Source organism: Micropterus dolomieu, linkage group LG20, assembly GCF_021292245.1.
Source record: "Micropterus dolomieu isolate WLL.071019.BEF.003 ecotype Adirondacks linkage group LG20, ASM2129224v1, whole genome shotgun sequence".
NCBI lineage: Eukaryota > Metazoa > Chordata > Actinopteri > Centrarchiformes > Centrarchidae > Micropterus > Micropterus dolomieu.
The window spans coordinates 25,896,906-25,921,371 of record NC_060169.1 but is presented as its reverse complement, the minus strand read 5'-3'; the positions used below and the strand labels follow the sequence as shown (position 1 = coordinate 25,921,371).

Here is a 24,466-nt window from a genome sequence, read left to right as displayed (position 1 = left end):
ATGCTTAATTTCAGCAGTGGCTTTATTATTGCCACCTTAAGATGGCAGCATTGACTACAGTCAATTGCATTCAAGCATGGATCCTGAAAAACGTCATAAGCTGCTCATCTGGGTTACCATGCTGACTGTTTGTTTCTTCTGTGAACTCAAGATTGAACTTGTAGCCAGACTAGCTGCCAGATGTCAAGAATAGATTATATTTATTCATAAATAGAGCACACCAGTCCTCAGTCAGTGATTGGAAATAAGCAGTCTTGTTTGGAGGTAATAAATGCAGAACACATGCTTACAGACATATCCATGTGCAGGGATATGGTACAGGAAGGAAGCTTACACTAAGACCACATCTGAGGCCTTTTCCTGTTTACATGATGCAGTAAAATGCGTACAAGTGTTGCCTGTCAAAACAACTGTGACCAATCTTTGTCACTATGCCAGTCCAAGTGATATGAAACAGATTTTAGCAATCCAAAAAATATATATTGAGCTGTTGCAAAAAGAAATATTCAGGTAGTTGAATATGCTACTTATGCTGTTAGAATTAAAATACAAATTGCTCCTCCAAACCTGTTCAGAGTCAATTGAAAATGGATCAACTGTCTGATGTGTTCACGTCATTTACATGTACTTTCACAAGAAAACTTGCTTCTACTCTGTTTCAATAAATTGAGTCAAGGATTAGGCAACAACCAAACAGCATGTCTAGCAGACAGACAAATATTAGTTTGCAGTTTATGGTTAATATTCATTACATTATCTTTAATATTTATTGCTCAAATTATGTAGTAAAGTTTTTCATACCATGAATCTAAATTGGGACTATAAAGTACAAATGATAGGAAGTAAAAGTTAATTTTCTGCTTGGACTGGCCTTTTTTTTTCTCCGCACATGAACTAACACATCAATCAAAACCACAGAGCGCATCTGAATTAAAGCAAATACATCCGTAATTTATCAAGTCTGAAAACAAACCACAAAATATGAGGGTATCTGATCTTGAAAATATCAATACTGTGCAAAAGCGAATCTATATTTTAAGCCTAGATATTTAATAGTACAGGGATTCTGAGTACTATGTTCATGTTAACTTTCAACCTGTGGATTTCTTTAGGAAGGATTTGAATATTAATACATCAACTTTCCAAACACCTGCACATCCTAAACCTCTCAGCAAATCACTTTCCCAAACCATCTCTGGTTGCATAAAACATAATTTTTTAAGGTATAATGTTGTTGCTGATCAGCCTGTAATTACCACTGATACACAGCACATACACTTCCTAACCAACTACTTGTAGGATACTTAAGAGGAGCAATTGTTAACTGTCACAAACTGACTGGCTCTGTGCTGTAAAGACGCACTGCAGGCTAACCTGTGAAATAGCACGTATGTAATAAGGCTGGTGAAGGACAGCAGACTATCAGAGTTTTCATCTGTTGACACAAACTGACTGAATATCAGACAACAGAGGTTTCTTTGGTAGGTGTGATAATGAAGATTACAGTAGGACATAAACATGACTTACTTAGGCTGTCTTGTAAGCAGGGCTGAAAACTATGTATCTACTGTAAAAAAAAAAAAAAAAAATGCTTCAAGTCCATTAAAAGTCACTGAGTGAGGAAAATATCCATGTGTTAACAAGACATCAGTTTGTACAAAAATGGAAACATGATTTAAATATATTCAGCCTTCACAGATAAATGCATAAATTTGAACACAGCAGGACTAAACAAAGTTAAATGACCTTCACTCAACATGTGAACTTACAACAAGCTCTCTTAATCGGGTACTGTGGGGAAAATAGCACTAGATTTTGCACTTTACAAAGGTAAAACAAGGTCAGATTTCCCTTAATGGAAAGGATCTTGTTGGTTTTTTTATATTAACAGTATTGCACATCAAGATAAACTCCGTCTACAGAGTGTGGGAGGCAAAGAGCTAACCAAACACTTCACTATCACTACAGGACTAACTCAAATAGTCCCATCACCTTTACAACTACTGTAAAAGTAACTACAGCAAAGTGACAACTGCTCCTTACACACAGAAGTTGATTGTAGCTAGTAGCATTATTTGGCTGCTATGGTATAAAATCAGTAAACCTACCACCTCCATTACTTACTTATGTCCTTACAATTTATCCTTAATATATAGTCACTGGATGACAAAACTTTATCGGTGCTCTAACAGCTGGACAGAAACGGTAACGTGAGAACACTGTTAATGGACGTCCGGCCACATATTGTTATAACAGTAACAATGATTCAAGCCAACAGGTCAGCAGCAACATCACTCCTGAGTCAAATACATACTGCAACACATTTTTAGCATTTGTTTAAATTCAGTATACTAGGTGTTGGGTTGTATAACACATCAGGACAATTCAGGAAAGTTGTCCATCATTCAAAGGTGCATTTATTATTTTTGCAACTCTTTCCTGTGTTTTAACACTCACATGTGTCCCTCTACATGGCCAATTCCATTTTAGAAAACTTTAATATTTGTCTTATTTGTCTCAGGATTGATCTACATTCATTACTGCTTAGTTTTCCATTTCACACTTTCTCTAACCCTCAGATACTGGTACAACTCAACTTTCCAATCTCAAAGCAGCGACCATAGTAACATTTCATCATAATGAATGTTACTATTGGTTTGAACTATGAAAATTAGATGAGCTAGAATGGGCCCCCATCTCATCTTCTCTCAAAACTTTACTCAAACTCTCAGGTCACACAAAACACACCCCACACATCAGGTCATTCTGCCTTACAATGATGTTGCAACATATAAATTAATACAAAAATAAAGGCAACTATTTTCTGTGGTTGAATAGGTGAAGTCTGTCAGACTTGCTTGTCCCTTTCGGTGTTTAAATTAAACCCTGTTACTGTGACTGTGTAAAAAATAAAATACCTTGAAATGACCTGAATTACCAAAGTAAAATGTGATTTCCTTTCCTCGCAGTGATGGTCAAACAAACAAGGCCCATCAGGGGACAGTACTTGGCTTGTGACAGGAACTCCTTCCTGGGAGAAGCTGACTTGATAATCAGAATAGGGCTGCTGTCCCACCCTCTGTGTGTGTGTGTCCCCTGTGTTGTGTCATTCAGTTTCTGCATCTTTCACTTTGCTTCACTTGCTGACGAGAAAACCTCCCATCCATCGTAACTTACAGGCGAACCAGCGCCGCAGAGGGCAGAAGTATTCAAAGTGGAACTGCTGGAATTCAGGTGTCTTGCGGATGTCTCTCAGGAAGGCAATGTCCAAGTCTGACTCTGTCAGCATGATGAGGAGCAGCAGCAGGGCGAACAGCAGTCCGATGGTAACGAGGAACAGCCGTAACACGCTCAGGATGAACTTGTTCAGCTCCTCTACATCGCTTGGTGGTGATGGCCTGCTCCTGATCATACGCAGTCCTCTCCTGCCGGAAGTGCAAGCCCCTGCTTGCCTCTCCTTCGATGCACCTGCATCTGGCTCCTTCTCCTCATCGATGCTGCGGGGAGCTCCATTGAGGTGACGAGCCAATGGCATCTCCATCCCGTGTTCGGCCACAGGTGTGGGCAGCACGCTGTCCGAAGGGCTGTAGGCCTCATCAGAGATGATTGCAGACGTGCTTGCCTCACTGCCGTCCACCATGTGGCCCCGAGAAGACATAAAGGAGTCCCCATGGGAGACGGAGCGCACAGGCGTGGAGTGGGCGCTGTCTCGAAGGGACTCCAGACCTGAAAACACACAGCAGAGGAAGGCAGTTCATAAGGGAGATGTATTGTATATCTGGGAGGTTTTGTTGCATGACACATTCACATTTGATGAGAGATTCTGACGTGGCTTTCTTATAACTTAGACCCAACGAGACATGTAGGATTTAAGGACACGCATGTTACATTTCATTCCAAAAGGTGTACTTTCTCTATGTAAAAATGGAAATACAAACAAAATCCGGTAATGTATGAGGAAAAACTGTATTTAAAGAAAACACTACATTAAATAAACTTAACAACTCATGCTTTTTTATGAGGCGACCAGACTGGGAATACAGTCTCAAATATGTGGTTGGAATACATACCAGATAATACTGTATATATAGCATTGAACTATTTGTGTGCTATCACAGTGACAAATATCTAATTGATGAAGAGACCTCTAAACAATGATAGTAAACAACGGATACAACGGATAAGAAAAGTAAATAGGATGAAAAGAATGTACTTTTTTCCATGCATGTGTGCGTGTGTAGTGTGTTTGCCACTTTTAGGTTAGTGAAAATACAGAACAGCTCCAGTTTCAAATGATCCAGACTGTGAATCCCTGTGATATTGTTCAAATAAAAATATATATTATTCTAAAGCACAGTCAAAATGGTACATTTTAGATAAATAAAAATATAATGTTAGAAGTAGACATGGAAATACTCAAGTACAATTCAAATAATTAAAATGTCACAGAGAAATCCACCTCTTAAGGTTTCAAGTTTCTCTGTCTTACTGCTTGACAACATTTGCCACAGCACTTATTCTAATTACAGTAGTGGTAGACTCTTCATTTGTTTCTGTGCACATCAAACTTTAACATTAGGTACAGCATCAATATTTTTTGTTATGTAAACTAACTCTCAAGTAAAGAAAAATAGCTTATTATTATGTCTACAAGTAATTGATGCAAATGTGTGACTACATAGAACCTGTCACTGCTTTTAAGCACTTAAAGGAGGAGTTTTAAGGGGAAATTATGTTCAGCCTCTTTGGGTTTGAACCTGGCTTGCCCGGCTGCCAGAATATTCAAGTACTTGTTGAATACTGTGCCAACATTATTATTCAGATGTGAAGCATGAGCTGTTTCTAATGGTCAGCTTGTCATGACCCATGCTCAAGAAACTGATCCTGTTCTCCCGTCATGTAATCTGAATGTCTAAATACAATTTGGTGGCAACTTAAAGGAAACACAAGAACAACATCCTCTAAGAACTGTGGCAGCACCGCCTTGAAATATTTGGCTCATTGTTCAAACAATCTTCTTCAAGAGAAAGTTGATATTTTTCAGAGCTTCTCTTTTCAAATCTGGCTTGACAGAAAGGCAGAACTCTACAATCCAGCATGACTAAACCAGCCCCAGTTTTTACCTGCACAATTGGCTGGTGGTCTGCAGCCATGGAGTTGGGGTGGGACAGCTAGCCTGGAAAGAGTCCTGGCGTTCTGTCCCGACCTAGGACCAGAGCCTGAGGTGGAAGAACCCTCAGGGAGGGCAGGGAAGAGCGGTAGGACCCCCAGTACCTTGCCGAAGAGCCTGGGTCCCAGAGAAAGCACGCGCACCTTCACATCTCGATAGCAATGGTTAACCATACGCAAGTGAACGTTCACCTTGGTCTTGATGCAGATCAGACACTTCACCATGATTCGAGGGGAGCAGAAAACACCTGTCTAACCCTATCTGTGTTCTCTCTTTTTCTTTATCCCTGTCTTTCTTAATACCGCCTCTCCTCTTTCTGTCTTCCTGACGTCTGTCTTTGTCTCCGACTGCGGCTGGCTTCCTTCTCCACAGCAAGCTACCACATGCTGGCAGGCAGTCTGACAGCGGTAGATAAACAGAAAGACAGACAGAGAGTGAAAGACAAGGCCCAGGAATGTGGTCCACTTGGGCTACAGTTCACCTCGTCCCTCCCTGCCGTCAGCTGTGACACTAACGGCATGGCCCCTGACAGCAGGAGCTATTTTCAGGCTGAGATATTATTACCAGTGGAAATACCAGCGCAGACAGAGCAACAGGACAAAACACAGGGGGGTTGTTTCAGTGTTGTAACAGTGGGATGCAATGTCAGAGCCTTCTCTCTATGGCAATGACAAGAAGGGGGCTAGTTTGACCTTTTTTGTTGGGAACAGACTATGCTATAAGTTTTAGCCCATCTGATTAACTGAGAGTAAACTTACTCACAGCTGCAGCATAGGCAAAAGGTTACTTGCCTGTTGTGGCAAAGAGGAGACAATAAGTGCCCTTTATAAACTGATGATGTCAAAATAGCTCAAGTAATTTGGAAAATTTAAATTAAGATCTGGGCTGGTATTTATCAAGCTTCTCAAAGTGCCATTTTAGTCTTAAGTGCTGAGAATTCATAAAATTTACTCCTACTTTTAAACTTAGCAAGCAAGCAAGTTATCAAATTTCTCAAAACTGAGAATCACTCTTTCTCTACCAGTTATTTAAGACAGCTCGAGAGGTCTCTCAAGAGGGTAGGTGCTGCCAGTAGGGGCTTGTGATGGCACTGTGGAAACAGACATGCGGAGAGGAAGAATTCTGATGACGCGCAGTTACAGTTTTTTGTAACTGTTTTTGGTCAAAACTGAAGTCACATTGTCAAAACTCTTCACAACGAAAGCGAAACAGAAGTGTATTGTGGACCAACTGTGAATAAATTTTCATTGCTTTCACACAAAATGCATTCAATGACCCCTTTCTACAAAATTCATGAACTCTTTTCTCATTACTACTTCACCACCTGTAAAACACTGTATATCTGCAGCACATCATTTCATTTCAAATACTAACACACTGCGTCCAAAACTGTTAAAAACACATTCAAAACAGAAGGTCAATGTACTGCATGTCTGCAGTGACCAGATTGAAATAAATAGAAAATCTTAGAACACAACACAAACACAGCTGATAACAATTTCAGTTGAAAGCCTACCCAGGTGTCCTGTGTTTAGTCTTGTTACCACACAGACAAAAGGGGACAGCTTCAAATGGCAGTAGTTTCAAAACATGGATCAAGGAAGACAGGTTGGTGGGGAAAGAAGAGTGGCAAGGGGAAGGATTCGTGGAAGACAAAGGAGAGGAAAACCAAGAGCGGGGGTCTCTGATGAGATAAGGGCCACAATTATTGACTGTTGTAAACCATGGTCTCTCTTTGAGAGAGGCTGGTTTAAGGGTGCAACCAAATCTGCAGCGTTCAACAGTTGCATCAATAGTACGGATTTTCCGGCAACACAACAGGTGAGATGTGCATCTTTCAATGATAACTGAACTACATATTACGGTACAAATCAGTATGTTTACATTTTTACATGTACTGACATTTTACAGTAAAATTTGATTGTTTTGTGTTTTACTGTGGGAGGCAACCTTTGTATCCCACAGTAAAACACAAAACAATCAAATTTTGGAGGGAGAGGTAGAATATTGTCAGATGTGCAAGAAATTGCCACTGTTGAAATGGTAATTGGAAACAATGCAATAAAACTGCGGGAAATTCAGGACAGAGTGCTGGCAGACAATATCACTTTTGGAAATGTGAATTCGGTCAGCACAACGATAATTGCCAGAGTCCTGGAGAAACATAAAATAAGGACGAAGCAGTTGTACCCTGTACCATTCGAGAGAAACTGTGAACGTGTGAAAGAACTCCGTTATCAATACGGAGAGGCTCATGTCTTTCCTTGATGACCTGCATAATCGCCTTGCGCCAGCGGAGGAGAGAGAAGCAAGAAACTCTCCTATCTCTGTTGTTGTGTGGGATAATGTGGCATTCCACCACTCTGCTGCAGTTACAGCATACATACTGTCCAAGATGCATCGCCAGGGAAGACATAAGATGTGATATTGATGAGAACTTGTGGCCAAATGTAGCAGGGAGGGAGGACTAGCACCCACAAGTACTGTACATCATGAGTTTTTGAGGTGTTTCTTGTTTGCCCTGGAATTCCAGAAATTTGTGGGGGGTTTTTTGTTTCAACTTACAGTAAAATCTTTCAGTTTACAATACTATCCACAGATATAGAACAAATAAAGGATATTGCTGCATTTCTGATGCATTCTTGTTACATATACTTTAGTACCGTCAAAGTGAAAATATGTTATTATATAATGGAAACCTAATTTATTCGCTCACACTTCAAAGATAAAAGTCCGTCCTTTATGAAATGCTCCCTGTTTTTAGTGTGTTGTAGGTCAGTGTGTTATGAGTGAGACTGTATGCTTTCTAAATGAAAATTGTTGCCAGTGTTTTGGCTGAACGAGTCTATTTTGAGACTTGTACGAAGTGTTTTGGTGGTTTGAGTGACTTTTGGAGGTCAGATTAACTGTTTGGCCAAGATACATGTTAATGCAGACTGTGTGAAGAGTTTTGAAAAAGTGGCTTCAGTTGTGACCATTGCGTCTTAGCAATTGGCGAAAAAAAACTTAGCCCAGGCATAAACTTTGTCAGCGAGTTGGTGAGGGATGTCATCTCACCACTGACTTTACGCAGTAATGCGTTTTCAGTTAAATTGATGGTGGAGATAACACTTCGTTTATTTGCCACAGGACAAACGCAGCAATGCTGATGATTTTGGCCCGTCACAACCATCACTAAGCTGAATAGTCATGCAAACAATTATAACACTTCCCAACAACACCCCCCCCGTAATCCGACAGAAGCAAACACAGTTCATGCAAATAGCCGGCAGTACAGGAGGCGCATTTGATGGCGCTCATCTAAAGATAAACTTTTTAATTTATTGACGTGTAGGCCTATATCATAATGCATTATCTTAAATTCTTTATTGTTAAATAAATATAAACTCCTTGAATATAAACTCCTCTTAGGAATTTCATATAAACTCCTCTTAGGAATTTCACCATTCAATGTGAATTTATCTAAGAATATTCTTAAAGAAGGAAATCTATTCAGAGATTGGTCCTTTGCGACATCGTCATCCAAAATCCTGTTTGCGGCACAGCAAAGTCGTAATCAGCACTAAGACTGACACTTAAGATTTAGTCCTACACTTCACTCAAATTAGGACTATGATGGTTGATAACTAACTTTTAAGCACAACTTTGAGCCAAGACTTTTTTACTCTTAAGTCAGTTCTTAGCAATGTTCTTATGAGAAATTCTGAGAAGCTTGATAAATACAGGTCCAGATTTTTATAAGGAAATCCGCATACTGAGTCAAGCTGCCCCTGAACACTATAGTGCTTGAGAGTGCATGAAAACTAGTTAGCTAGTGAGCAGAGCAGTCAAAACAGTTAGCTAAAAGTAAATCATTTATAAATGTTTGAAGTATATGGCTAAATGTAATGAATAGACAATAGTTAGATGAAAGTGATGGAGTGAAATAGTTTGCTGATAGTACTGGATAAATGGTGAAACGTCTAAAAGTAAGAAATGGATGAAATAGTTAGCAAAATGTGAAAAAATTAATTCAAATGAACACATTTGTAATATGATGGGTGGTGTTGGATAAAGTTGCACATTATGTATTGGGGTACGTCAGACCAAAAAAAAAAGGGTTGGAACCACTGGACTAAGAGACGCTAAGGCTTCCTGACACAATATCTGCTTTACACAGAGGGAAATGGCCTCTTGCTCACTCGCCAATGCAGCCCAGCCTGAGAACTCAAACCCTCAACCTCCCATCAGCCACAGTTTGTATTTACGTCATTTCGCTATTCTTTTGAGTGGGTCTTACCCTCCATGATGGAGATGTGCACAGCTCGCCGTCGGGTCCTGGGCACACTCGTCAAACGAGGGCCATGGGTGATGGATGGACAGCTCCTGCTCGGCACCATACCAGCCCTGGGCAAAGACACACACCCATATTCCTACATGACATATGCATGACACAATACATGACATGTAGCAATACATTAAATGCATGAATCATTGTTAACCCACATTTCAGATCATTTTAGAGCTGCAGGTAATACTAAATAAAAATTCAGACCTGTGTATCTCAGGGGGGTCTCTCTTGATTTTGGCACTTTGTTCCATTACTTCTTTTGCAACCTTTCCACTGAGAAAACATTTTTAAAAAAATTGTTAATGTGTCCTTCAGTAAGACATGTTTTGCCGGTCTGTTCTTTAATATGCAAATATGTACTTAATATTTATAAGTTATGTATTACAAATACTTCGTGGGCATTCAATACCTGTATCTAAAGCGACTGCCCTTGAAGAATAGATTACTACTTGACACAGTGCGAACTTGACTCGACTTCTCCAACCTGTGAGTTAATGGAAAGTGAAACATCATAAACATAATCACAAACATAAATGAAATGTTGTTCCTTTCTGCAGTTTTGTGTTTCAGGTCTTGTAACTCACTTGTAGAAGGCCTGATTCTCGACTCCACACTTCCACAAATGCTTACAGGCCTCCGGTGTAGGTGCAAAGTATGTCAGTATGATCTTCTTATCCTGTAACAAGTCCAGTACAGTAACTCATACATACCAGTCATTCTTCAACCAGACACCTTCAGCTGATTTTCAAGACATTTTCATCATGTGATGAGATCACGTGCTCTTGGCTTCAGGACATTGTTACTGATCAGCCGAAGCAACCCCCCTCAAGAGCTCTTTGGACCTGTAGAACATGCAGTATACTCTCGGTGGCTCTTTTGTCTACTAAAACCCATGGATAACACACATTTTTGTCTCTTCATTCCCGGTTTACTTCACCATTAAAGATAAATTACACTGGCACCCCAGTGGAGCTCCACATGCTAGACAACATTTTAATAATGCATACACACATACCTCCTTCTGATTTGCATATATATGGAATGTCTTTGCTTCAAACTTGAGTTTGGTCACCTCCTCCCTGAGTTTGAGATACAGATACAGACAGAACAAAGGGCAGACAATTATTATGACAAATTTATAACCTGACGACAAAGTGAGAATGCAAAATAAAGAGAGGGAGGGAGGGAGAATTACAGAGACAGAAGGTTACGACAGAAATGGATAAAGGTGGTAAATAATTGTGGCTGAAAGCAAATTAATAAGACTAAGAGTGTTTAATTTCTGTGTTGAAAGGTCTAGACACATTGATTCTAGTCCCAGAAACGAATGGTAATAAGCTGCATGAGATTTAAAAAACAGATTTCTACAACAACACAACTTAAAGCAACTTCACATAGCCATTTTAAATGAAAGCTGTTGGTGGCTTTTACAGTAAATATACATTATATTGGACCTAATAGTTCAAATGATCATAATTTAAAAAAGTTGTGAGTGTATGTGGTGATCTGAACATTTTGTAAATACTTTTAAAGCTGTTTCTTTTGTAACAGATGTGTATGGCAAAAGTCAGAGGGCATCATAGGACCTGGCGGTCATGCGCATGATGCCAAATTCCACCAAAGCACAGTACTGTTTCCTGGAGGATTGGTGTGAGTTTCATTGGAAGCCAAAAGTGCAAAAGCTTCATATTTTTGGTCTTGGCTCTGAATCCAACTTTTTAAATGATATTCTCTCAAGAAAAATTAATTGCACTCACATTCACCTATGTGTTGATCATTTTTGCACAATTTTAAATTGTATGCAAACACTAAATCTTGAATTCTTTCCCCACAAAGTTGCACATAGCAATATTTGGAACTGCTACTTTAACTGATGGGGTGTAGTGTATTTTTACATTAAATCCCTGTAGGATTAGGAATCTAAATCGTGAAGACAATTAAGCAAATATGAGATGTTTGGAACAAATAATTTGGATTCAGATAACTAGGATTTTGCCATGTAAGCTCTTTGGAGTCATTTTTCTTTTTCCTTTGCTGGCATCTTAAACAACATGTTCTGAAGCACTTTATATTATTTAGAAGAAGAGTTATGTTGACATAAAAACTTGAAAATATGGACTTGACCGTTAAGCAGCTTGTTGAGTTTGCTCGCACTTTACTTTGCACAAGCTGTTAATTAAGCGAGAATGTATATTCCTGAATGTTTTTTCTAAGTACGTTACTTCGTACACTGGTCTATATGGAGCTCTTGGTTTTGCTCACTAATGTGGGCATGCACATACACACATGCCGAGATCTAAATATGGTTATTATCTACCATCATGACAAGTTTATACTCACCATTTGAGGAAATGGACCCTCCTGTTTCCTTGCAGCACAGTGAATCCAAAAGGAGTAAAAGCCAGAAAAGCTGGGTTGCCAGACACATCCTAAAAGTCACAAAAACCCATATGTTTTGTTATTCTAGATTGCTTTAAATTTCCAACATCAATAAAGGAAACTCCAAGACAGAAGTATAACAAATGCATTTTATGATGTACTTTACAGTTCATCTCACATTTACTCAAAAAACATACAAAATGACTAATTGTGTGAAACTGCACATTAAGTATAAACCTAACTTAAAAGCACAAGCTCATAATTACAGAATACATTTGCTTTGTGAAGACCACCTTGCATGGATGAGGGTCCACTCCGTACGTCTCCAGCATCTGAGCCTTCTGGAGGAAGTTGAGCTCTGATGTTTCAGGACTCTGACCTCTGGGAGAAAAAAAAACAAGAAGTCAGTTAACTGGCTTCTGTCACAACCATCTGTCAACTGAGAGGACATCATCTGAGTTTTTCACAATTGCTAAAACACTAAACCCCAGTCTCTGAACCAAAAGCTCAGTGGCCTAAACCCATTTGTCAAATTAGTCCCTCTTTTGGCAAAACCTTAAACAGGTTCAGGTAGTTAAGACACTTTTTGCAAATGTAATCCACTCTTTTTGCAAAACTCTAAACACATTCTCACTCACTAAAATATTGTGAATGTAGTTTAAAGACTGTGTTTAAAGCTTTGAGAATTTTGGGTGAAGGTTTCAAGAAATGTGTCTTAGCAATTGTGAAAAACTGTAATAAGTGGACTTTGAGTTTTTATGTGCTACAGAAAAAAGAAAAGATCTTCCCAAATAAGCCTGGGACAACCCACTTACTCTTCATCAGTACTCATTTAGGGAACCTAAAAAACACTCACAACAACGCTGCATTATTATTGTGGCTAAACACTTGTTTTGTAAGAATTACTTTCTTCATACAGCGCTCCACCAGAGAGTGCTCATCTGCCAGACAAAAACTGAGCAGGTTATCTTCTTCTGATAATCAGATATGGTCATTGTGTCGAGAGAAAGACGCTAAAGCTGACTCATTTTTCAGAGACCTGGCTGATCCTATTTGTGCCAGGTCAAAGACCAAAGCAGTAACCAACGATATTACAGCTTGTTTATTCAGAGCACGGATACTAACCAAAAGAAATAAAGGATTAAATATCGGTCTGCTGTTTTATGAATCCTTACTTATTATGAGTAGAATTAGTCATAGTCAAACAGGCTGGCTCAACTGGAGGATATACTGTAGCTCTTCCTTCTTTCCTTTCCTTCCATTATCTCTTTGCCACATCCAGAGTCTTTGTATCCTGGCAAATTCCTCTCTGTCAAACATAGGAGCAAATTTATGCAAGTAGGAGCTTCTTTCTGAACTTCTTTCTGTACTGACACACAACTATGGGGAGATCCATCCATCCATCCATCCATCGTCAACCACTTATCCTGCATACAGGGTCGCAGGGAGCTGGAGCCAATCCCAGCTTACACTGGGCGAAAGGCGGGGTACACCCTGGACAGGTACTATGGGGAGATGCATGGGATAATTCAAAACTGCTGTCATACAGGAAGGTGGAACTCAGCGATAGAGGGCAGTGTAGCATCAAATATCTAACCAGTGTCTGTGTCCATCTGGATTGTATATAATATGTGCCTGCATATGTGTGTATGCGTGTGTGTGTGTGTGTGTGTGTGTGTGTGTGTTTAAAAGACAGACTAAAATGTAGACCAGAGAAAAATACAAAGGTTCTAACAAACAGGGTTAATTCAAGTTAATTATCTGCTAATGAATCAAACAAAGGTTACACAATATGGCCTAAGATCTATAAGCACTGGTAGAGCTCACCTCTGCACACTGGAATTTGCATGTAATGGTTCGGACAATTAAAAAAAAGTGTCTCATACCATCATCAATCTACCAGATTGAGTGGGGACTGTGACATCCCCACCTCAGGCCTGTCCAGCACACTAGTCATCACGTGTATGTGGGAGCAGGAATAACATCCAACACGGCCACCTCTACAACTAACCTTTTACTGCCAAAGGACGAACCATACAGCTTCCCAGCAGCCCAATTTCTCTCAAAGGTCCAAAGTGCTCAAAGAGAGAACTTGCAAAAAATATCCAGAAACAAAAAGAAAAATTGTGAAAGGTATCACGTTGTGTGAACTGTGCCCAGACTATTTGAAGTGTCAGCACCACTAAGGGGAACAAACTCAAATTCACCAGCACTGGCTTCTGGCCACTGTTTGCCTGAGGCAGGGCCCTCCAAAACTGGCGCATAGCAGGGAGCACCATGCCGGCTCAATGCTGAAGTCCGGAGAATGCTGCAGACTGGTGCGTTTAATGGCTAGGCCAATGTTCAATGTGTACAGTAGCAATCAGAGTCTGCACAGAACCTGTGCATAAAAATATCAGTGCACTGTTTTACAGGGGTGGTTGGGTGTGCAAGTCTTTAGAGCCCATTTGAAGGCAAAGCCGGTTAAACAAAACAGTATTCAAAAAGAAACCACACACACACACACACACATACAAACCAGATATACAGAAGTGAATACTCAGCGCGTTAAGTAGCTATGAAATTTCAAACCTATAGCTCAGCATATCTTATCAGATTACTTGCAGATGTGCTCTGAATGTGAGATGTCCTTTTTTTGGTTGGACTGTTAAAAAATACTGTAATAATATAATATTGTACTGGTTGTGAAGAGCGGTCTCCAGTTTATTGGTGATGGATGGAAAGTTAGGAATATACTACAACTCAAACCCACTGCATCGGGGTTGCACCCATAATGAGAGTTTACACATTGGAATATGAAGACTTAAAACCATCACAGCAGTTGTTCATTTTAGTTTCCCATGATTGACTTATGAATTTGATAATGATAATCATCTTTATCATACAATTTTACACAATGTACAATGCATGCAGAATTTGTTCTCTGAATTTAACCCATCCTAGATAGGAGCAGTGGGCAGCCATTGTGCAGCACCCCAGTTAGGAATTCAGGGCCTTACTCAGGGGCACCTTCGGCAATTGTTTGTGCTGGACTTGAACTGGCTCCCAAGCTAAGTCCCCAAGGACTGAGCTAATGCCGCCCCAGGCAGATGAAGTAAGAGCTCAGTATGTAGGACCCAACAGTTGGATGTGCTTCTGTGATACCTGGAATGTGGCTGCTATGGCCATGCTATAAGTGAAGGAGCACAAGGGAACACGGACAGGTGTCACCTTACATCAGCTCAGTCTTGTGGATCTCAGCAATCCGCCGCTCCAATTTCTCTGAGTGCTTGGGGAAGAACTGGAACTTGGAGCTGTAGCCCTCTGGGTGTTTGCCAGGGTCGTAGTCACCAATTTCAGCTGGAAAATTGGAGAAAAGACACAGCAAAGGAAAGGTCAACTTTGATGTTTGATGTTAACTTTTTAATCTACTTACGTCACTTGAAATGCAATTGCCATGTAAAACATCATAGCTGTCATTGGCTGGAAGTAGTTCCAAATGCACCAACATGTGAACATTTAAATAATATTTGATGCATACAAAACAAGTGTTCATTAAATATCTCCAGGCTCGAGCAAATGGTGATAGTGGGCAGATGATTCATAGGTTGAGTACAAAGTAGCTGCAATTGCGAAACATTTTTTGAAATAAAAAAACATCCCAGTAATTTCTTATAATCAAATTTTTTATATTTGTATTCAATTACTGTACCAAGGGCATTTTGCCTGGTGGTCCTGATAAAAACTCAAAACTGTAGTGAATGGTGTTCAAAAACAGTGCCTGAGCATAAAGACACAAAAAGACAAAAGCACACAGTACAAATTGGCTCCCCAGGCAAGAGAAGTCAAGGTTTTGAATGCAACTGTGCACAAAAAGGCTCACACAAAAACATAAATTGCTGTGCATACTGAAAAGTCCAGGACTGATGGACTCTCACATAACTCTCAGAACTTAAACAAATACACAAACAATAAATCAATAAATCCTTTGTCTTTATACATTAGTTTTTCAGGTGGAATGTGTGTACCATCAACAATATCTGATTCCGGTTCTCTGCATCACTGTACTCAGCTTCAGCAGCCTAGTTAAATAACCACTGACATCAGATTGCAAACAGTGGAGGAACTACATGGAGAGTTTGGCTACTTGCCTGCTCTCTTGGGAGCATTGTGCTGCTCAGGCAGGCAACCCTACATCTTAGACAGCCCAAAACATTCCAGTTTATCCAGGGAATAGACATTGTGGATTTATTTATTTATTTGCATCCCCATTAGCCACTACCAAGGCCTTCCTGGGATTCACATTTTTTGACATGCTGTCAGTGTGAAATATTGCTTACTATTGGCAGAGACACCTGGTGAAGAAATGATTTACAGAAAGGGAAGGCTCAGGCAGCCACTTATGTGGCTACAATCTAAGATTTAACTTAACTGGTATTGCCCCTCTTCACCACTCTCTGTACTACCTGTGAACAAATATATGCAAATCGTTAGCAAGTACTGGAGTTTTCACCAAATTTTCTTAGGGTGTAAATAAATAGATGAATAGATTGATATAACTCTGCATAGATACATATAACAAGCATGCCAATATTGGCCAATGTCTTCCAATATACTGATGCCTGTGGTGTTCAGGGCCACTTAATGACACCAAGAACATTTAGATTCAGGGATATGCTGAGAGAAGGTCTGGCAGGATTGCTGGTTGGCACAGTGTGTGACGGGGAAATGGTACCTTAAAGCATTTCAACTCTCTGCATGTTAATGAGCCTCACCCAAAGGAGCCTGTCAAACAGAAACCCAGGAACTTCTCCACCTATCAACTTTTTACAAAACTGTCAGATTATCTCTAAGGGAAACATACTGGCTCTTCCATTGAATCTCTTGGAGAAATCATTGTGTCTAAATGACCTTTTTATGTTGCTTAGGGTTGAATTCATTCAAGATAACAACAACAATTTCAGATTCTCAAGGTCCGCATCAAACAAAACAAGAGCAGTATGAGCCTTCAACCTCTGAACACGCTCTGCTTGCACATTTGCACACACCCACGCAGTAAAGTACATATATGGCAGGATGTGCACGCACACACAGAACACAGCTGGTAAGTGTTTATTAACAAACCAGGGTCATATGGAAATCATAAAGAGTCTACAGACAGTTACAGACATTATGAATATCATTCACAGTCATATGTAGAAGACACACCTCTGTCAGAGGAAATATGGTAAATTATGTACAGTTGTCGTTTGGGGTGAGGACTCCAACATGAGGACTGTGGAAGCTGAGGGTAGTCAACACTTAAATTAAATCACGTAATATTTGATCAAATCAACCTGTGAGATATAACATTTCATTTAGCTCAAATGCACCAGTCAGAGGAGGCCATAGCACTGCTTGGCTTTCTGGTCAGGGTGGCACATATGTCCAGTGTGATGACATCTGTGTTTGTTTGAGAGAATTTAAAATAAAGTCACAGTAGTGGGGTTGAAAGACTCCCTATTTTGTCATACCTTGTAATATGTAGGCAGCCAAAAGAGCAGCATCTGATGTCTTGCACAGGAGGCGACCATGGTAGAGGTCCCTCTTAACCTGCAGGAAGACGAGATATCTGTGGAGTGGAACACAGAGAAACTGATTTGGGTCATTATTTAGATAGGATCAATATCGACATACCTTTTCTTGGCAGCACAAACAGGGGATGTTTACAATTTAGAGGTAGTGTCTCTTGAGGCTGCAGTTGTGGCTCGAGGGACACCTTACTCTTGAAAGTCAGGGAGCCACCAAAGCTTTATGAATGATCCGTGATGGTACGACTGGCTGATCGACCGACTGACTAAACGATATTGTTGCTAGCATGACTAAAAATTAGATGACAAAATAATGAGCATGTATGTAAAGGGGTTACTGTGCAAAAGGGCTGTTCTTAGAAACAATAAAAAAAATCATATAATGATAGCTTTTGAAGCAACTGCCCTGTGTTTACTAGTGGTTATTACAGATAAGCTACAGTACCTCTACACAGTGAAATGTGTAGATTACTCCAATACTCTAGGCCCTTTCACAACCCATTTATGATTAATCTATAATTACAACAAAAAAAAAGGAAAAAATGTATGATGTTTCTATTGGAACTTTAGACACGGGACATGCAGCCAACCTCAAGGCAGAAGCCGAGCTAAAGCATAATCATTTTGAGAATTGACAATGATTTAAAATATGACTGCTGATAAGCACTGAAGTCCTGTGGGAGCAACTCAATTTTCTGGTCTTGTCCACAACATCCACAGATTACTCATATGTCAATTTTCCCGCCCGTTATTCGGCTTCCCTCCAAGCAGCAAAGCAATAAATAGTATAGCAGTACTAAACATTGCTGTACTGAGCTTTTTACATTATAGAACGCCCAAGTTATCACCTGATGATATTACCTGATGTCTGCAAGTTATATGTAACTACACGCTGTGTTCATTTGTATGTAAGTGTCGAAGTGTTAAGCTTCATTTATTTCCTTCAGTGTGTTTATGTTCAGCTAGACAGTCTCACCCTGCAGCTGGTAGCAAGTCATGAAGCTGCACATGGGCATTTCTTCTGGATCCTGCCTACCTTTTTGTGAAATTATATATAAAGAAAATTAAAAGCTGAAAGCAACATAAAAAATGTTACATTACAAGCTTTTGCTCATTGCATTTGTGTGATGGTGAAAGCTTCCAGTCAGAACAGATGGTGTAGGATAGAGGAGCTCTCCCATGCAGGCGCTCTGCTCTATTAAGAAGGGCTGGATTGCGAATAAGAGATTTCACTGCGTGGCAACCAGTCGAGGGATGTGATTTACAGGGATCTGTGCACTCAGTAGCTCTCTGGCTCTCTCCTCACAGCAGTTTGTTCAGCTGTCAAGGATGCCACACACAGTATAGTAGTGGCGAGGAGCTTCATGACACTGCAGCTTATACAGAAAGAGAATAGTCCTCCTGCACACAGACTCACTGTTGAACTCTGGGTATTGTTATGAAATTATACTTGTGGTTGTTCTTTTTTCATTTCCATTCTAATTCAATACAAAATTCTGATTTAAAATACTGTACAATACTTCAGATTACCTTTTAGATGGTGATCTTAACTTGATAATGAAGAAGACAAGCTGCAGACATATGTTCATTCTTAACTTTCCCATGAGGATTACCACAGACATGCAGTATGTACTGAAAGGATTCTTAGTTCACACAAAAGCAAATATTTTTCCATAAACCTCTACTAAGCTGAAGTGCACATCTCCAATTTTCAATTATCAAGAAGTCGGCTGCGGAGGCATAAAATAATAACAGTAAAATATGAGAATATTTATAATACTTATTTTATGGGGCAAGAAAGTTAATAGAAAGGCACAAGATAGAGACACTCCCTTTGGTTCAATAAAGATATCAATATCTCCAGAAACCTAATTTATTTTATCTCTGCCATTTAGCTTTGCTCTATGTCAGCATTTTTACTTTGTGGTTATGACTTCCCAAGAAAGAGTGATGTATGATGTAATCATCCCTACTTAAGTGTAAGAAGTTTATTAATAGTTAATCTATGTTTACTTTCTGTTTTTATAATGGCAGATATTCTAAAAACCAGAATCACACTTTACATGGCATTCACAACTCTCTACTTTCTCAGCATTGAATCCACTAAAAACAAAGAAAAGACTTTATGGCTGACCTGAAATACAAAAAGGAACACAAATGTGCCTGTTTGGGTTGTGTGGTCTCATGTGTTTTGGTTGGCTCCAAATGAAAATGCTAGAGGTTGACAGTGCAATTTCCTTTCCACATTGCCGGGTTGTGATTCATTTTTTCTTCTTCCCACTCTATCCTTTGAGTTTTGTAATTTCTAATCCCAGTTCAGTGTAATTGTGTAATCATGCTGAAATGTCTTTTGTATATAAAACAACTGACAAGTGATTACTCCCAACTCCCCTCCACGCCAGGGCATCACTTTTTCCACATTATTTTTTATACCACCAGTGAGTGGTCAAATAAAACAACAAGAAGCTGCAATGAATAACCAGAGCTGCAAAACCAGAGGAAAAACAATATCAGAAGTATTTCTAGGGATGTTCTGGTTGTCTGTGTAAAGGTTAGTGATTAAATGTTTGATTAAGAAAACTGTGTGCTTACTCAGCCCCTTAGAAAATACTGGTGCATGTTTCACTAAATTTGCATCATGCAAGCCATGATTTGCAACATGAGATCATTTCCTATAATTTTAATATTGATACATTTTACTAATCAAAGCAAAAGCCATGTGACCCATGCATGAGAGCCTTTAGGAAATATATCTGAAATTTGAAAGCTGAAAGTTATTTTTGTGAAACGTGACTCTGCCACCAATTGCCATCTGCATGTAAGCAGTGCTCGCAAATCACTGCTGTTCCCTTCTCAACTAGCCTTTGGCAGAAAATCTGATGTCTGAATTACCTCTGTGTACACTGACATCATCAACATACCCTATTTAGCTTTTGGCCAAACTAAATGGTTGCATCACATGATGACATATTGTATTGCAAACTGACACACTGATGACACATTAATTAATTACCCCTTCAATAAAAGTCCTTTAATGAAGGCATATGTTTGCAGATCTGAGGAAGTCCAACTACATATGTAAAAAAACAAAAAAATTTAATATAATCCTTTTGTGGCCCCAGAGGTGTGTGAAGTCTGATGAATTGCCTCAAGTGATGTCACTTGAGTCAGCATCGGTTGATTTGAAAATTTTAAAATATCCGGGTGTCGCTACTGTCCATCGTGAGTCAGACAGTGTAATAGGAGAGAGCCATGTTGAATCAGTGGAGTATTCTTCACTTTAAAACAATGCTCATTTCTATAATTTGCATTTGTTATATGATTGCTTTGGCTCAGTTGGAAAAGCAAAACAAATCACTGACGAGGCATAAACAAGTCCCTTTTACAATGTGATCATTGGTAGACAAAGAGAGTCATGAGAGGCAAAGATTGTCAGAGTAAAATTTAACATCCATCCATCCCTCCCTCACCCCCACCCTCCCCACCTGCACCCCACCCAGCTATGTTGAAACCTTACCTGGTGATTTCCTCTTTTAGGGCGGCAGGGTCGGGCGGGTAAAACTTCACACGTAGACACATGGTGAATGGAGGCTGGGCTGGGGAAAAAAAGGCACCCATTTAAAATCTATCATGTATTTGTGTGTTTTTCTTTTTCTTTGTGATTTTTGCATGATATATTTAGTACATTATTACTCTGGTCAAATTTGAACATTGGATTTGACCAACTTATAAGGCGTGTTAAATTAAATACTTACATTTCATTTGTTTGGCAATTGACTTTGTAAACTCCAACCAATGCTGAAAGGGAGAGAAAGAGAAGTAAAGACCTGCACTTTGGACACTGAATCTTTAATTGCTAAACTGTCATTCTGGGGTCTGATTGCTCAACAACTGAACATGATGACTTGTAATCTATAGCTGGAAGGCACAGTAGAATTATTCCTAACTCCTTGCCTTCTGTTTATTTAGACCCCCTCCAACCCAGTCAGCTTGCAGAGAAGAGATGAAAGAAAGCTGTTTGGAAGATAATCAGGAGAGCACTGTTTTCCGTCAGTGCTACACAATCACGAGGAGAAACTGGCTCTAATCATTAAGATGAAGACATGCTGACAATACTGGGGCACTGCTCTCACAATACAGTGACTGTAACTGTGAAACACAATTATGCTGCAGTATGTTAGTTTTTAATTACTAACTTTTTACAAACACCTGCATTTAAATTTTCTTAAAATATCTCTCAGCTTGCTGATATCAACTACTAAAATGCAGCGAGAATCTGCAAAGTGAACAACTTTGTGATCCCATTCACAGTCCAAAAGTGCAAGATTAACTTAAAACTAAATGCTCAGTCAGTCCTGCACATTCACCACAGACTGTATACATTTCTGTGATTGATATTCATATCAATCAAAGGGGTTTGCCTTTCGCCAGCTTGCATAATTGACCTGCAGCCCTACCTACCTGTTCTGAATATTTATGTAGAGGGAAAAACTCATTAGACCACTACGACCTGGCATTTAAACTTAAAAAGATTTTTTAAAGTATCCATCACTACCTGTGAGAGTTAACTGATAATCTGCTGGAGAACCGTGGCCACATCCTTATCCTTGCATCAGCTTTACAAGGTTTCCTTGGACCTTTTAAGATTTACATTTACATTTGTATAGTGTTATCTTCCTCAAAATCGAGTCTAGCCTGTTAAACACAATGCTGTATTACATTTGACAAGATAAAATGTATTTTATGGGATAAGATATTTGCTCTGTGAACTCATAAACTATTAGCTCATTCAAAGAAGAAAATAATATGGTTTGTGTGAACTAGTTTCTAATTCAAAGGGACACATGACTAAGTTGTGTTCACAAATAAACAAAAAAGTATATCTAGGCTACTGGAAGTGGAAAAACTTGTATGCTCATATGTATCGTTGATGTTACACTCTGTAACTCCCCTATTAAATGACAACATAAATTTTTTATGGTAAAAATTTCTATTTTGAACATAGTTTCACTGTTAAAATCATTTTAGATATTTCGTCTGAAGAATGACAAGATAAGATAAGATAAGATAAGAAAACCTTTATTTGTCCCACAGTGGGGAAATTGCGGTTTGAAACAGCAAAGACAAGAGCAGAGATAGATAAGTGTACAAGTAGCATAAACAAGTGTCAGACAAGAAAGGACCGTTCTTACAGTAAATAAAAACAAAGTTACTGTACATTAAATAAGACTAAACAGACTATGCCTTATACAGTACAGTCTCCTGCGGCATAAATAAATACTGGTTACAAGTGTTGTAGAAGGGCAATGCAACAAATGAGAAACAAATGAGAAGAGAGGAAATAAAAGACCCAATAAAAGAAAGAAAGATGACATGAAAAGGAGAAGAGACCAAATCATGATGTAACAGAGAGACACCACCGGATGCAACTGAATTAAATCCAACTGAAATGTAGTTGGGTAATACTAATAACAAAGTAATTTCACACATGTATAAGGGTCTGTCACATCTTAAAACATATTCAACCTCACATATTAAAACTAAATGGGAGAAAGAAGGGAGGATAACTATATCTGGGGAAGAATGGGCAACAATATGGAGATATCAATGGAGGTGTACCAGTTCCCAGAAATGGAGGGAGTTCGGCTGGAAAAGCTTGATAAGGTACTTTATTACACCCTCTCAAAAATCCCACTATGATGGCAACCCCCCTGCTTGCTGGAGAAACTGTGGAATCCCAAAAGCAAACCATTATTTTTTATTTTATATTTTTTGGAACTGCCCTATCATTAATAACTACTGGAGAGAAATACACAATGCCCTACAAGTTATTTTTAAATGCAAAATACCCCTAGAGAGTAAAATTATATTCTTTGGATATATACCTCAAGAATGGTCAAAAAAGGATAAAAATTTAATGAATGTATTACTGGTGGCAAGTAAAAAGTCTCTCACCAGGAAATGGTTATCTCAGGAAAGCCCAACTTTGAATGCGTGGATGGAAATAACAATGAACATTTACAAAATGGAGAGGATAACAGCGTTTGTTAATCACAACTTGGAAAACTTTGCCTCACAATGGGAAAAATGGGTTAACTATGTAACACCCCATAGACCGGACTTTATTTTCACAACCCAGTAAATTAGGTGTTTTAAAAAGATCTCTCCCTATCTGTACATAGTTGTTCTTTTTGGTTTTGTTTTGTTCTTTTTCTGTTTGTGTCCTTTCCCCTTTTTGATATTACACATACGTCCTTCTGAGAAGCTGAATTATGTAATTTGTGACAACGATGTGAATAGGGGTTATATGTGTACAGTTTTTGGATTACATTGTACAGAAACATGAGACCAATGTTGAATACCAATAAAAAAAGAATTACAAAAAAAAAGAAATGTTGTTATATTATATAGGGTATATTATTAAAAAGGAATACCTACCCTTTGCTTGTCTGGGTCAACATATCTTATGCCAAAGTAGTCTTTCTCCAGCAAGTTGAGATGGTGGCAGATGAGGTCGAATAGGTACTGTCCCTTGGCATCCCGCTGAAAGAGAAATAATTTGAGAAAATTAATATAATGAACTTGCTATTGAGGGACACTAGAGAGAGACAAGGAGAGAGAAAAATAGAAAACAGCAACTTCATTTCACAGGACTCCACAGCCCCCACCCTTTCCATCCCAATGCATATTTACAGTTAATGAACCCCCAGCAGAAAATGGTTCATATATGTGAACACTCCAAAGTCTTCACTCTGCCCAGGTCGAGCAGAAACCAACGTCAAACATAATGAAGAAGACATTTTAAAAACAAAGTGATAGTGTCAAATTATTTCTCCTTCTCATCATTTTTTTGGAGCCTCTGAGAAGTCAAAACGGCCACCAGAAAGTGTTTTAATATTTCATTACCCTCAAGGGAGATATATGAGGGCTATCAAATATTCATATCGAGGCAGCAACCATCTGTGAAAGCTTTGAGACATTTCTGCTGCAGAAAACGACCTGGAAACACAGTGAGACAAGGTGTGGGCGAATGGCAGG

The 24,466-nt window shown here is 39.2% G+C and overlaps 1 protein-coding gene across 1 annotated transcript; it reads right to left on the bottom strand.

Annotated features, from left to right (window-relative positions):
* Window positions 1-1,624: 1,624 nt before the first annotated feature.
* On the bottom strand, window positions 1,625-23,980 carry LOC123959475 (FERM domain-containing protein 5-like). The gene is made up of 13 exons (XM_046033556.1): window positions 23,867-23,980; window positions 21,184-21,226; window positions 20,946-21,024; window positions 17,372-17,469; window positions 15,095-15,218; window positions 12,173-12,260; window positions 11,841-11,929; window positions 10,516-10,579; window positions 10,085-10,176; window positions 9,910-9,984; window positions 9,705-9,773; window positions 9,450-9,556; window positions 1,625-3,726 (listed from the first exon to the last, which is right to left on the bottom strand). Exons 2-13 carry the CDS (start codon window positions 21,188-21,190, stop codon window positions 3,137-3,139), a joined length of 1,482 nt encoding a protein of 493 aa, XP_045889512.1. The 5' UTR covers window positions 21,191-21,226; window positions 23,867-23,980; the 3' UTR covers window positions 1,625-3,136.
* Between the last annotated feature and the right edge of the window lie 486 nt (window positions 23,981-24,466).